Source organism: Neopelma chrysocephalum, unplaced genomic scaffold, assembly GCF_003984885.1.
Source record: "Neopelma chrysocephalum unplaced genomic scaffold, ASM398488v2 Primary Assembly neopelma1_23, whole genome shotgun sequence".
Lineage (NCBI taxonomy): Eukaryota > Metazoa > Chordata > Aves > Passeriformes > Pipridae > Neopelma > Neopelma chrysocephalum.
The window spans coordinates 18,145,230-18,161,365 of record NW_020897691.1 but is presented as its reverse complement, the minus strand read 5'-3'; the positions used below and the strand labels follow the sequence as shown (position 1 = coordinate 18,161,365).

Genomic DNA, 16,136 nt, shown 5'->3' with positions numbered 1-16,136 from the left:
AAAGGTAAAGGACCTTTCCCAAAATCTTCGTTCGCGAAGACTGGCCACACACACATATATAACATGAATATACTACTGGTAGTAATTCAATGATGTTTTTGTATTTTGCTAAGTATAGAGGTCAGCCTACTTAGGCATAGCCTGCAATTTTCTCCTTTCTTCCTGAGCAGGTAACACCACTGCAGATATTCTGTTTTATTGTATATTTCAGGCAGCACAGGAACAAAAATCAACAGACACGTAACTATGCTGTGCTGGGAAAAAAAACATGAGCAATAGGAAGCAAGGCATAAAAGTGCCAAAGCCAGAAGGGACAGTGTAAAACAAATACAGGATTGCTTTCCACTGTTTTCCTTTTTTCAGGCAGGTGGTAATTACAGGGCACCTCTGATGTTCTTGGATGAAGAGGAGGTTGGGAAGATGTGGGAGGGATTGAATCACAAGAGAGAGGTTTTTAGAAAATGCCTCCTAAAGCCTTCCATTTAGAAAATGCCTCCTAAAGCAAACATAAGAAAGAGGAGTTGTGAGGGAGGAGGATAGCAGCCCTCTCCCCTCTTTTTAATCAACGTTTGCTCCACAAAATGCAGCAAGTGTTTGGGACACCTGCCAGCAGTCTTGCCCAGTCCTGAGACAGTGACTCCATTTCCCGTTAGCAAAGGCACTGGGTGGTGCTACAGCCATTTACACTTTGTAGGCCCTCTTCTTGGACCTCACATAAGAAAAGCTCCCAGTCTGTAGCAGGTAAGTTGAGAACAGTAGGAAGAAGCACAGGCAGGGCAGAATTCAGCACAGCAACAATAACCTTTCTACAAAAGGAGTTCTGCATCACAAGCACAGCTAGTTTATAGTGTACTCAAAGTCTACTCTGTGTTCTCCCATGTTGCATCTTCTGCTAAGGGAAGATAAACCCCTGAAAAATAGCACATATCTTTCATTGCTGAATAGAAGTCTGTAAGCCAAAGTAAAGCTTCAAACATAAAAGCAACCATATGAAACTTCTTAGAGCCAGAAACTTCTTAAAGCCAGATTTTCACAAACATTTTCAGGCACACTACAAAGTATGAAATAATGAAATATTTACCCGGAACTGAGATGGTGTTTCCAATGTATTAAAATCTGAGGAAGAAGATATTCCGTCTTCAAGGGTCTCCAAAAACACCTTCTGGAAATCCAGCATTTCTGGCAGACTGCCGAACAAGGACTCCATCTGTGAAAAACATCAGGCTATGAAGTACAGCACTCCATAAGAGTAGTCTTGTGAAAACAGTGGACTAAGGAGATGTAACACACAAAGAGGTTGCAAAGGCCACTAGTGTCTTTGTTAATACTTTTCAAAGGGGTTTTATAAAAAAATCCATACAAAAAGTGAAGATTTCTTAGCAGTTAATTCAGAAGAACAATTACCCTTCAGGAAAAAGAAGTGGTGCACACACAAGACAAAAAGGCACTGACTGGTATAATTCGTATTGTTATCTTTGTTGTCTGCTTTTTCTATCATACTCCCAGTAATGAAAAACCCAAGTGCCAAGGTCTTAACCCGTAAAAGAATGAAAAGCATGTATTTCAGTTATCCCTCACCTCATCCTGAGTAAGGAAAGTTTCATTTTGAAGGGGCTCCAAGTACAGATCAAAGAGGCAGCTCAAGTCCTGCAAGAAAGAGTATTTGTTCACTTTTTATGTAATGTTTTGAAATTGCTCTTTTTGTGACCTTGAGATAGGGGTAAGTTCTGGGAATGAAATAGAGATAAAATTAGTTTCCAGTAACAAAATCACTTGCATGTTGTTAGCACTGAAGTTATTGCTAAATTAGACACAAACTGATTCAGTATAATGTTTTTGTTTAATCCTTAAAGCTTTACAGCTTGATTATAACAAATTATATTTTACCCTAGCATGAGGAAAAAATGTTACAGATGATGGTTTTCTATTGAGTCCCTCTGTATGAAAAGCAGCAAATGTTTTAATCATGTGTGTTAGATAAACCATATTAATAGTCACTCATTTAAAAATCTGTAGTAATATTCAGGGGGACATGTAGTATTTTAAAATCCTATTAGTTAATAAAGTGCTCAGTTATGTTGTCAGGTGGATGTGATCAAGGGCTTTTTCAGTCACTTCTTCAAGGAACTGGTGCCACTTTTGAAGACTTTAACTATCCCACACAAAAGTATGATGTCAGAGCTGGGGCCCCCTGCAGGGCTCTCCAACTCTGAGAAGAGAAACACCAGAAATTCTATGTAGAAGGAGTAACAAGCAACTACCTGAGAACATCACAATGACTATGTGCAACTTGACAGGATTTTTCCTGGTGCAAAATTTCATATAAATCAGTGACCTCCATGGTCATGCTTTGTTCAAGCAATTCCTCGAACAGAAACATCAGGACATACACAGGAGTCCATGTTCCGTAAAGCTTTCTCAAGATTTACAGCATATGGTTGTATCAGTATATTGGTGGATGTACAAAGACAAAGTGTGTTCTCTTTTGCAAACATTATTGCAACAAGTGTGACATCTGTAAATATGTGTTTTGAGATCCAGTAAAGAAGATGACTCCTCTGTGCTAAAGGTCAATGAAATCAATGTTTTCATGTTTCTTTTGGCATCCAGTCACATCAATTTGGGGTTTATGAAAAGAAGAGAGATATATCTAACAAATTACAGACTTACCAGTCAGAAGAGAAATAACATATGTGTGATGCTACAACCAAATGGAGTTGTGACTTTTAGCTATTTTCCACAGTTAAACTTTTTTTCTGATTTGTAGGCGACTAATCTGTTCTTCTACCAGATTCATTTGCATCTTGAAAACTAGGGAAACATTCCCTAAAAACCTGTTTTTGTATTGCAGGTATCTACTCCCCACAAATTACCACTCTCTGATGTAACTACAAATTGACTAGAACTAATGCCACTACATCAAATCCTACAGCCTCTGTTACAGGAACAAGTCTGCTGAAAACAACAGGAACAATTAGATAAGCAGACTTGGTAGCTTATGGCCCTTGTTGAGGGCTGGTTATATAAAGATAAGCATGAAATATTAAAGAACGTCCACAAGTTATGGTCAGCCTCAAAAAAAAGGCTGTAGAGAGCCAGACTTTCTTTTTTTTTACCTTGACATAAGATTTCTCAGTGTCCATAAGTTCTTGGATGACTTTTCTCAATCTATCTGCATCAGAAAGGTGGCGAGCCAGTGGTCGTGGAGGTGGATCCTGGTTGTCCTTCTGTCCTTCCATACTGCTTGCTTGGACTTCTTGGAAGTTCCGGCACAACGCACTGATCTGTTCTGCACTCTGTTAAGTCAGAAGAAAGAGACAAACACCAATGTTTTCAGAATATAAGCTCTACTACAATTATTATTTCTGAATTCCTCCAATTTTGGTCTTGTTCCAAATTCAGGGGCCAGAGCATGCCATTGATTTTTGTCTGATGTGTATCTTGATAGCTTTGAACAGCTTTAATTTATAGCAGATCCAGATCACAGCAGTAAAATTAATTTAAAATTTTCTAGCGATTTTCCAGTGCAAATTATTTTCAGTCTTCAGAGACAAGCTTGTGAGATGCAAAAGATGAGAGAGCAGATATACTTTGATTCTTATAACAGTAGCTTCACACTGTTTTCCATCTCTCTTATTTTGCAACACTCACTGCATCAAAATAGAAAGGATCAGTAGATAAATAAGCATCGAGAACAATTCTTTTATTTGTCATCTGCTACCTATATTGTGTTGTGTGTTTTGTTGTTGCTTTTTAAACAATGAAACATGGAACTGAGGATTCAAATTCCAGTGTCCTGCATCGTCAAAAGATGTTCAGATGCTTTCTCTCCAAGGAGTCAAATACATATCGGGATCTTTTGCTTTCAAAAAAGGCAAATGGAAACCTAAATCTTTGAGATTCTTTAGAGGAATGACAAAAATGAGAAAAAAGACAAAATAGAAAATTTTCAAGCCAGGTAGGAATTGAAGATAGAACAACAACAGTTAATCTTGTAAGGCAAAGATGGAAGAGAAAGATATTTCTGACACTACGAAATAGGTGTGTAATTTTCTCTTGTATGACCACCACTAATATCCAAGAGCAACTTTTGCAGGCAATAATCTTTAATGCTTAATTTGAAAATTATTCCACTGTTCTCTTTCTTACATAGTATTTCTCTGAAAGCTAAAATATCACTATCATTACCTAATTTTACCTTAACAACACTTGGTATCCACATCTTGATACTACATGAAATAATTCTTCAGTGCTTCTGTCATTCAGATACTCACTAAGAAACCGGACAGTTGTGTATGTTGTGCTATTTATCACCTTGTATTTAGCAAATACATTCAAATAAGGACTTACATTAAGTGTAAGTCTTGTTTCAGTGAAGGTATCACGGCATGAGTGCATTTCAGAACTGTCTGTAGTAATCTGTAACAATTTACTCCACATGCTGTTTCAAGTGATCCTTTTTGGGTGGTTCACCACTGATTCCCTGTGTAACTAGGTTCACCAACATACTAGGTCATCAAATGAACAAGTGCAAAAGTTATTCGACAAATGAGTTGAGCTATACAAAGCCTTCAGGAGGGTGGAGGCTAAATGAAGTTGCAATATTTAATCTCAACCATTCCTGTGATAAAACACCTATATGATGAAAATAAATGTTAAAATTTCAGATATTTGCCATGTAATCCATATTACTCTGTAGCTTCACATCTTCCAGTTTTAAACAATGCCACCACTCTAAAAAAAATTAAGTTACTTTCCTCACTGATACATGCAACCACCTTCCCGGTTTTGTATAGTGACAGCTTGCAGGACTATAAAATTTAGATACATTTAGTATTTTCAACACTTATTAGGACCCAACGAAATGCAACAGAAAAAACTGAATGGTGTTTGTTGGAATTACAGCTGCACACCGATGAAATACATTTGAAAATCAGAGTCAGTCTGTGAAACTAAAATTAATTAGTGGTTTGGAAACAAATCACAACTTAATTTAGGAAGAGGGGGGTGTGTGTATGCATGTTATTTTAAAGCAACTTCTAAACAGCTGAATGCCAAAGTACTTCAGGGTTTTTTTGTTTCTGATGTCAGAAAGGTTTGTATTTGCATCAGAATGTCTCAGATCTTATACTCTCTACAGCTCAAGCTGCACGTGGGCAGCTTGATTTACATCAGCCTGATGACTGATCAAGGACACCAAGATCAAGGATGCAAAGCAGCCTGTTGAAAGAAAGTCATAAGCATCATCATCAGGCACAGTTTTACAAGGAGGAGTTAGAAGTCCTCTATTCCTCCTCAACCACCTTCCCATAGAGAGCAGGCAGACATTGGGGAACATGCTATTTCTACATCCCCTTCAGTTTTGAGGTCAGAGCTGCATCTGTCACCAAGAAACACTGAATAAGAAAGCATATGCAAATACATGATACTCCTCAATACAGATACTTTTCGATCACGTAATTTTGAGGTCAGAAATTGTTCTGTATAACTGGCCTAATCCCAAAGAACAGGATTACCTCTCAGGTACAAAAAACAAGCACTGATTTTTATAAATATTAATATGTTCCTGAAAATACATGCAAATTTAGCAATAAAAAAATATTGCTCTTGACCTCCCGTGCTGCTCACAGGATCTTGTCCTTTCCTGAAGTCTTGCTGCTCTCTGTCCTTCCTTTTATGTGGAGCTTCCAGACTGTGCAATATCCAGACCTCACCCTTTGTACCCACTGTGGTATTTACATTTGGGTCAAAGCAAGCATGAAATGCTACTTGATCACAAAAGTATTTCACATTCACTCATACACATTGCATGGATCATAGAAGATGCAGGAACCCCTTTTGCCAGTGGAAGCACTTTTTCTTGACAAAGAGCTTAGCATTAATGAGAAACTTCATAGTAACAAATAAGTATGTATAAAAACAATTCCTGCTTCATGTTTCTTCCCAAAACTCCCTTATCACCCAGGCTGGGATCTCTACCTTTTTTCCCCATTGCCCTGGATGCTACTTTCTGCCTCCAACACTAAACCATTTCCTGCTCTTTTAAACTGTTTAAAACAGATCTTTTCTAGAAAGACTCTAGTGACAACCCCTAAGAACATCTCTTTTGTATCTTGTATGCATGGGCAGGGGAGGCTCAGCCTCTGCCCTGTTACTGGCTGCAGCTGGGATTTCAAAGCCACCTGGGCATTCTGGATGTCAAATTAGAGCTTGGCAATCAAGTGCCCTTAAGCCGAGAGATCTCAAGAGGAACCCCCAGTTGATACTACATATATCCACTGTAATATTGAACTAAGGTAGGAATTAACCCTGAATTTGTCCTGACATTGACATTGCCATGTCTAACACAGGCAGATTTGACTCTCAGATGCAACTGATAAATTCCTTGAGGACACAGCTGCTGCTTTTATTTGCACAAGACCAAGACTGCCTGTACTGTGTGCAGCTCATTAGAATAAAAACATTTAAATTGGTAAAAAGAAAAGTCCAGATGACTTACTGTGGACAAGGCTGCAAAGTAGTTGGGTACAGATAAAAGCTGAAAAGAGAGTACAGTGGAAGTAACAAACTTCCTTCAAAAATCCATCACTTGAGCTTATGTATGCCACTTTCAGCAGGATGTATAGGGGATTGCAAGCAGCTTCAGCTTACCTTTGGCACTGTAGTGCAGACAGATAAGGTTAAATATCCAAAATTTAGACTAACAGTGCTAGAGTAGGGAAAGACAAATGGAGTTTATGCAGGGTTTATAGAAAAAAACCCAAGCATTTCAAGTAGAAGGAAGCTAAGCAGTGTTGTGCTGTTTCATTGGCCATATTCAAAGATTTTCCAACAAAGCTGTATAAACCCTTCCACACAACTAGCAGTCAGGGGAAGCAACCTCCCGCCCCATACTCTCTTGGCCTCTAAGAAAACAGAAGGATGTTTAGAAGTAGCCTTGAGAAACAGTTTTGTCATCCCTGCATCTTTGAGACTCAGACTTAGGTTCCACATCCTTTTGTAGCGAGTATTCCCTGTGACTGTGGACTGCCCATAGCAATCTTAGAAGGAAAAGTTCCAGTCCACATAGTTGTAACCTTGACCCACAGCAGCGAACCACTGCAGAGGTGCTCAGCTTGTCAGATGGACATGAAAGCACATTCCATTTTTAATAATACTTGTGATAAGAAATACTACAGATTATTCCCCTAAAGAGAATAAAAGGATAATCTTACAAGGATGTCTTACAGATTTGCTTTGCTCCTTGCAGACAAGCGTATCATCATTTGAGGCTGTGCTATCCCCACCAGAGTAACAAAACTCCATAAAATTAATCAGTGAGAGAGCAGAAGACATTAATCAGCAGTGGCTAAGAACTAGCACAATGATTTCATGCCTACCCTGTGACTTTCTACCAAATGATACTGATGGAGTATAAATGCTGCACAAGGTCAATCAGTGTTACGGTGTCTCTGCACATTGCTGTTTACTTTACCCTCATTTATATGTATCATGGACTCCATCAGTCTGTTAGGATTTGTTTGAAAAAGTGATGGAAAGGAATATTTTGAGTAGTCTTAGAAAACTCTACACAGCTTAAGAAAGACTCCTTAGTAGATGAAAACCATGCATGCCCTTTGAAGAGTTTTCAGGTTTCTGTACCATTGTGCAGGGCACTGACCACATCTATGGGGTAGATCACCAGTCCTTTCCTATCCTAAAGAGGAAACCTGGTCAGAAAAATCCTGCAGAAACAGATTAGACTTGTGCCCTCCAAAAATGAACAGCTAACAGCTCAGCTCTGTCTGATATAGGTAATTCAAGGAAGATTGAATGCACTAGTCAGCAGAAGAAATACAATTACATAGAATTTTGAGAAATTAACAACTGGACAGAGATGCCTTTACATCTCTCACTCTGAGTAAAAGGACATCTTGGAGATGTCCATCACTTTTACTTTGTTGGGAGGTGCTTCTCTCCAGAACAAAGTATAGCCCTAACAGCCTCCTTTTTTTGTGGTTGCAACACTCATGGACATGTCTGACATCTCCTCAGAGATGTAACCAAGAAACATAAAAGGCTAGAAAGTTGCAGGCCTTAGCTTCCTTAAAGACCACTGAAAAAGGTTGCTTTACATTACACTGTTACAATACAGTACATCACTCCTCTAATTTGTTCATTAAAACTGAAAAATGTCAGCAGTGTTTTACTGAAAAATACCTTGTGGGATTTTCACCATAGATGTCTGGGCAAGAGTGCTACTCAGCTTTGGAGCAGCAACAAAGCTAAAACAAAGCTTTTGGAAGCTAAAACAAAGCAGTAGCCTCAGTCATCACTTATCTTCAGCTCCTTCTTTACCCAACTTCAAGGCCATTCACTGCTGAAATTTTATGGGTCTGTTTTGTTTCATTGTATCTCTTGCATGTCTTTTAATCGAAATGTTTAAAACTTTGCTAACGTAAATCTCCCTGAAATTGGGAAATTCTAACTCAAAGACAAAAGTTCATTTTTAATTCCTCGCCTGTTCTATAGTCTGGTAGTGTCTAGCATGGCAGTATCTCATATTGCGGTGTGTAGGGGTTGCTTCTCCCTCCTTAAAGCATAACTCTAACTATGCTTTGCTTATTGCTATGAAGGCTCTGAGTGGAGTGGACATTTCAAAAAATATCCTTCTTTTAGCAAAGTCAGCCTGTTCTGGTAACACAAGTAGATGTCACCAACCTCATTTGGAAATCACAAGTACAATAAGAAGAAGGGTTGATGACCCAATAACTCTTTCTGGACAGCACAAAGGCCTGAGAGAAGGCTGAACACACAGCTGTGTAAAACAGCTAAGATGCAACCCACCTGATGTGGTGCCTGAGCTATGATATTTTCATGGTGGCAAATCTTCCCTCTCACTTGCCTCACAGAAAGATGTCCATCTTTCTCCTTGAGTACAAAAGAAGTACTGGTGGTGACTGAAGTACTTGACTGAAACTCTAGTTATAAACCAAGTCACGCAACATGAATCTGGGCCCAAGAGCCTGCATCGACCAGGTCCTCAGGACTAGCAGCAACCACTGAGGTCAGAGTTGCTGGGCTCAGCTTCTCTAAAATCAGTCCTCAGTGACATCTGACCCAACTCACACCAAAGTCAAAAGGAAAACAAAGTCATTTCCATTGCAGAACATTAAATCCTGACTATACAAAATGTAAGGATGTGAGCATTAGGAAAACAAAGAGAGAGGAACCCTAAAGCCCCGGTCACAAAAAGGAGACTCTCATCAGGTAATATCAAAGCACACAAAAATTTTCCCAAATCTTGATTTTGTGAAAACATTCAGGCTCTTTCTTCCCCATGTCCTTATCCTGATGTTGTCAATTTTATTGCAGAAGACTCATGTATTTTTCTACCACCTGTGTAACATATTTACAGCCTTCTTATACTTCCCCAGCAATATCTTGATTATAGATCATATTTTTTTCCTCCCTATTTCCACAATCCTAATTTATTTGTGAAAAAAAGAAAAACAGTTAAAACTTTCATGCTACAGTTACTTCCAAATTTCCCTCAAAAATCTTTTTAAAACCATCCCACTTCTTGTCAAAATATGGATCTTACTTAGTCCTTTCTCTGACAGATGCAAGAAATAACGATTTGCTGGAGCCCAGCAGCAAACAGTGCAGGCAACCAACCCACCCTTCCCTCCCCCAAACTTCACAAAGCCCAAACCTTCTCCCATGCAGACTACTGGTATAAACTCACCCACCAACTACACGTTACCAGAATCCATTATTTGATTACTGGGACAGTCACTATTTATCAAGTACTGGCAGCTCGGCATGCTCCTGCAGCCCCATCACCTTAGCCTGATTAAGCAGCACCCCCCAGCTTAACCCATGCCACCGCATAACTCACCACAGAAAACATCCTGTGCAGAGAGCCGTAAGCTGCTGCTGCCTGCTGCTGGGTTTTGCGAGCCAACGCTAAACTCTTAGCTCTGGTTTTACTCCTCCTGAAGGCAGGCATTGCGGCTTGTGGATACAAACTTTGCCAAAGGAAAAGGGCCCTCGGAAGGAAGCCACAAACGTTGTGATCCCCCACGAACACACCTTCTCTCTGAGCTCAGCTGCTCAAGTTTCTCTTTTGTGCCGATTAACAAAAATCAAAGGCACTGACAACATCCCAGTGCAATGGGGTTAAGCGGTGTATGAGAGCACAAACAGACCTGCCATGCCTCCCTTTATTGCTACAAATACAGGGAAAAGGTGTCAGATGAGGGGGTTTTTTACATCTTGATGTAGTGAGTGCAGGACAAAGTGCAGTTACGGCAAGGAAAGATGGGTTTAATCTCCCTAGAAATATACCTACCTCCGTGCCTGTGAAATTTACTGCATAAACAAAACATCAGGTGCTTTGAGAAAGTTAGCCAAATACCTAAAAATATCTAGAGGGTGCTGACTGCCCTGAAGGTCAACATGAATTATCAATAGACTGATGCTCTCTCAAGGGTATATGCTGCTAAATGTTGTGGCATACAAATACTTTTACAATGATAAAATGAAAAACAAATAGGCAGCTCTCTGGATGATTTCTTTACATAATTTTGTTTATCCTTTGTTTGAACTTTTTAGCCATAATTACATCAATAAAAAGAAATTCAAACTGGGCTCAGTAATAAATTCAGGCTTGAAAGTAAAAGTCCTGATGTGGATATATTTACACAAAACCAATCAGGTCTACGGATAGATTAAGAACAATGTAACTTTTAATAAAACATTACAGGATATGACAACACTGAGCTGAAGAGATAAAAGACTGAGAAGCAATTCATTAATAAAAGGACAACTACAGCAGTGGCATAATAAAACACATCAACTCCCTTGTTGCCCCTACCACAGCACTCCTAGAGTGCAAGGAGGTTCAGCTATATGAAGCTTCATTCAACACCACCCTTGCCACCGCCTATTGCTCTCTAGTAAATTTTTCTCTTGAATCCAAATGACCCCCCAAGCCTGGGTATCTGTATCTTTGGTTATGTGTGCACTGCTTCAGAGGTTTCAAGGATATTCAGATATTCACCTTCATACAAGCAAGGGAATAAAGCAGCTTTCTCCTTTAATTACTGCAATTAAACTTACATCCATCTCTTTCCAAATCATTAGCACAACTTGACAGCTAACATTTGCCAAACTCAGTCACTGAGAGGCTGCCTACCAGAGGAAAAATGATTCTGGAGCCCTGAAACAACATGCTGCTGATAAGGCACACAGAATGCATCACAGTAGTAGGAACCTCTTGTTTAGCTGTGCTCGCTCTTTCTCTTGGAGACACATATTGAGTTCAATGTATGAGATGATTATATAACAGAAAACTGAGGAAATGGTCTCAAAGGACCAAGAGAGGTTTTGCCTGCTCCCTAACATTTCATTTTTCATGGGATGTACAGCCTGGTTTAGAAATCCCAGTTACAGGAACTATTGTGTAGCATGTACAAGGATACTGTTCTTATACACCACTAGTGGTTGCCTTTGCAGTAGTCCACAGACCCTAGGGATACAAAGAGCAAGTCTGAAGAAAAAAAAATAAAAAATAAGTAGTCTGTGGAAATTAAAGACTTACAGTACTGCATATGGCATTTTAAAATAACACAGGACAGATCACTAGATCTATGTTTATTAAATGTATGACTATACTTTCTGGAAAGGTACTGTTTCCTCCTTTCCTATCTGCATTAGTTGTGGCACTTTCAAGCTCTGTCTTTGTAACAGATACGTGTTAAAACAGAGTTCATCCACTGAGATCAGGAAAAAAAAAAGGTTGCTAAATTTCAAGTCCAAGCCATATCATCGATTTGATGAAAAACAATGACAGGCCTTTTTTATCCCATATTAGGAAGTTATTCTTTCCCCAGATTTGCTAATTAAGCCTGCATTATTAGCTAGCCATATGCCAGCTAAAAGATGTTACCAATTAACAGCTTTTTTAAAATGTGTATTCATTAGAAAAAAGACAATTATGTCTTAGTAATCTTTCCAACTCCTATTGAGGAACTTGGACAAATCAAAAAAGGGAACAACGTAAACTAGAATAAACCAAATGAATGAAAGTGTTTTCTTTAGCCTTCATTCTCTATAAGCACACGCAAACACTCAAACCCTTTTCGAAAATCTCTCCCATGTAAAATTTACATGTAAAATTATCCATCACCTTGAAATATTTTTAAGATCACTGGAAAAATGACATAGCCTTGTTGTTTGTTCCTGTGTACTTTCAGTAACACTCATTCCCTTTACAGACATCTGGTTTTCATCTTTCCATTTCAGTGGCACCAGGCTTGATAGTTACCATAACAGTAACATCCTCCATAACACAGGCTTCCCTCTATTGTCCTGATATGTGTAGGTGTGCTTATCTGCATAAAGTTCATTTCCCATCCTGCTTTTGCCCTTAATGCATGAAGGTAAAAGGCTAATTTTGCTCACATTGAATAAAAGGAAACAGTGGTTTGCCTCTAGGACGACTGAGCACTTTGTAACATCTGGACCACTGGTGACACAGAAGCATAATTCGTATACGCAACATATATATGTATACACACACGCACACGTGAGCACACACACGCATACATCTATAAATATATATAATATGTACATACATACCCTGGATCAGCAGGAGGTCTGCGACATTAGTGGTCCCCAAGCATTATAAGCTCAGGCTTAATACAGCTGGTCTCCAGAACTCTACAGTGACCTAGAGAGACTCTGTTTTTTACTTTTTATAACTGTGGGTAGATGATTTTTCAGAATATTTTCCTATCACGCTTATTATGCTAATAACATGGGTTTTAAATGCCTTCAAAATCTATTTTCAAAGCGTAATTGACCACAGTGAAGACACTTCCTTATAAATTCCAGTGCTGAAAAGTATTAGTTAGCATTCCAAATGTTTAAAATTAATTCTTTTTAATTTCTAATTTTAAGCATCTCAAATATTGTTTGTAACATTCTCACCCAAAGTGTTTCATGCTGAATGCAAAAACTTTTCTCAAGTGTTGAATTAGAAACTATGGCAACATTATCTTTGCAGTTGCACTCATGTTTCACAATACAGTTTTGTAGTGTGCAACCTTTGGAGGCAGAGAAGGCAACTAGTATCTGTTCTTGTTAGTGGCCAGCATATTGCATTTCAAATGTTAAAAGATGCAATAACTCCCCTGTAAAGACAAATATAGATTCTCTGAACTCCACAACAACCTCTCCCCTGGTTTTCGCAAGGCTTTGTTTAGCTACTACAAAAGGATTCTGCTGTCACAGAAGGAAATAAATATCATGTGAGAGGATGTCTATGTCTGCCCACAGTATGTTAACAAGTAAAGAGGCAACAGGTAATGAAACATGAAAATCTGGTGGAATCTCCCTGTGCATCTGGCTCAACTGACCCCTTAGTTTTTTATAATTCTCCTCCCTCTTCCATCCTTTCAGGTATCTTTTTGTTATCTTGGATTTTGCAGGTGGCAGATTTTTTTCAGTTTTGGCATTTCAGGTCTACCTTTATCATTACATATTCCTGACAGATCAAAATAGGAATCAAAGCTTCATCAAAGTGTATGATGGTACCCAGGATGCAGTATTTGTCTGAAATCCTTTATCGAAACTTTCTGCAACTTTAAAGTGACTTTGTGTCCTATGTGTAACTGCTGGATACATCACATACCTCGGTATGCATTAAAAATGGGCTTAAATGCTTTTGCATTGCAAGGAAAAAACACATATGTTACTGTCAGCACTGTAACTGAACAGTATCTTGATTAAATTTAAAAAAACTCTCCAAATATTCTGCAGCTGGCAGAGAGGATACCCAGTTCCCTGTGTGTCAGAAGTGTGATTAGATATCTCTGCCTTTCATTGCAAAGTGAAATGCTGCCGTCATATCCTGCACTGCAGGTGACCGGGGCTGCTTTTGGAGGCCCAGGGTGGTGGACTCCCAGGCAGCTTCCTGCCCTTCATCAATGAAGTCACAGGCATCTCGAGAGCCACTGCTAACCATATCCTGTTGTAATGATTCAGGACTGTTGTCATATGATTCCCTTTTCACCTGCAGGTAAGCCTTATGGATTTTTCCCAGACGACTACAAAGAAAAGCTGCATTATAAGTCATCTCCCACTGGCTTCCTTAATTTGCAAGCATCAACACAACACAATTTCTTTTCCTGATCAAAACCATCTGCATGTTTTACACCAAAAACTGTGTCAATACTTTTGAGAGGACGTTTCCTTCAGTCAGAGGAAAGACAACAAATACCAGCTCTCTCCTAGACCCATGTGTCTGAATGTAATAGCACAAAACAGAGTACCACAAGGTCACAGCTCTGCATGCAAGAACTGCACAGTCTCCATTTGGTCTTCTTTCCTGCTGTTCTTGTGCTTCCCTACGAGTAACTGTGCATGCAGGTCTCTATCTACACCTTGACCTGATGTCTGGTTACAAGTTCATATTAGATATAGTACCTTCCATACTTTATGGTCTTGAAGCTCCTCGACTCTGTTAGCCAAGACAGGCAACTCCTATATTTGTATTTTGGGACACCCATAGGGATGCAGAACTGCAGGATTAATGCAACAAAGTGAAAACCAGGACTGGGCAGTAGCACTCACTGGTAGGCTTACAGCAAGTTTTCGGTAACCTATAGTCCATCAGTTCTGGTGCCTCCTCTGAGTGATAGATTAATATACTGAAACTCAGATTAATTAGAAAAATTATTATGGACTTCTAACAGGCTACAGTTTCACTCATATCACTGATACCCTTCTCAAAAGGCACATGAAGACAGCAGGGGTCTGGCGGCAGCTCCACACTGCTGGACCCAGCAACTCTGGTTTGGCTCACCACAAGCTGGGCTATCTGCAAGGGAAGTACAATAATTAGCAGAGCTCCCCACAGGCTTCTGTCACGCTTTTGATGCAGAACTGTCCCCTCCAGGCACAAATGAATCAAGGAAACCACTGCTGAGAAACTTGCTATTTTCCCATGTTAGCTCTAAGATTCCCTAAATCCATGTCACATCTGGAAGAAAATGACACTTGGATTGCAGAGGCTATACATGATTTTGAGAGTACCATGTTGTTAATCCTTCTCCAACAAAGAACAAAAAAAAGGATGTTAATTGCAGACTACTCCCCAAGCTTTTGGATCTCATCAACTGCTAAAGAGAAGTTCTCACGATTAAAATAAAGGAAAGATCCTCCATGTCCTATGGATGCTGAATAACCTTCAGGCAGGCAGTTCTCCCACAATTAATGACATGCTGTGCAAGTGGGAACTGCCTGGGCAATGCAAAATGGAGCTAATGAGAAGCTATCATGTTTAACTGGAATTGCCTCCATGCAAGACATAGATTTGGGGCTCTGTTGAGCTTCTGGTCATTTCTGCTGGGCTTTCTTTCAATGTAGCTAAACAGTTGGTGTTTACTTGATTAGTAATAACATTCACTTTCCAAGAATTTTAATTTTTACAATCTGCTTAACAAAATTACTCCACGTACACTTTTTTTAGGTTTTTTTTGGTTGGGTGGTTGGGGTTTTTTTTGTGTTTTGGTTTGTTTGGCTAGTTGGTTGGTTTGGGGGTTTTTTGTTTTGTTTTGTTTTGTTTTTTTAGTTTCCCATTGTTTTATTTCAATGCTAATGTTTCTTAAGGGATATTCTGGGGGTAGGGTTCACTAACTGGCTAGCAAGAATGATGCCACTTATACCAAATGGAGAGAAATACAGCTCTGAAATCTAGCAGACACATGTAGACATACATACATAACCACACCATTCCAAATGTAATCAAAACACAAATTATACTTGTCAAGTTTTATGTTTTATGCACCATATAATTGCAAATCTTCCTTCTAATTCAGTATATTTTGTTAAATCTTTAACTTCTCACTGAAAAGTCATACTAGGAAACTGGTTAACTTTGGTGGGAAAGAATAAACATTTCTTGACATCTACACACTAAAAGACAATTATCCACTGTTTATATACATGCACTCAGACTGACGATCCCAAACTCATTTCTGAGAGTGAGAGTGTCATCACCAGATCAAAATAAATAAATGAGCCACAACATATATAATAAATATTATATAAAATATATAATTCAGATAATATATAGGATTACATTTACC

The 16,136-nt window shown here is 39.0% G+C and overlaps 1 protein-coding gene across 11 annotated transcripts in view; it reads right to left on the bottom strand.

The window, feature by feature from the left end:
- TIAM2 (T cell lymphoma invasion and metastasis 2) overlaps window positions 1–16,136 on the bottom strand; it is a 195,245-nt gene that overhangs the window by 10,944 nt on the left and 168,165 nt on the right. For all 11 annotated transcript variants that reach the window (XM_027688776.1, XM_027688771.1, XM_027688752.1 and 8 more), the window contains 3 exons: window positions 3,117–3,296; window positions 1,579–1,647; window positions 1,082–1,207 (listed from right to left, as the gene is read on the bottom strand). In XM_027688776.1, the coding sequence (XP_027544577.1) occupies window positions 1,082–1,207; window positions 1,579–1,647; window positions 3,117–3,296 (375 nt within the window). The remainder of the gene's footprint in view (window positions 1–1,081; window positions 1,208–1,578; window positions 1,648–3,116; window positions 3,297–16,136) is intronic.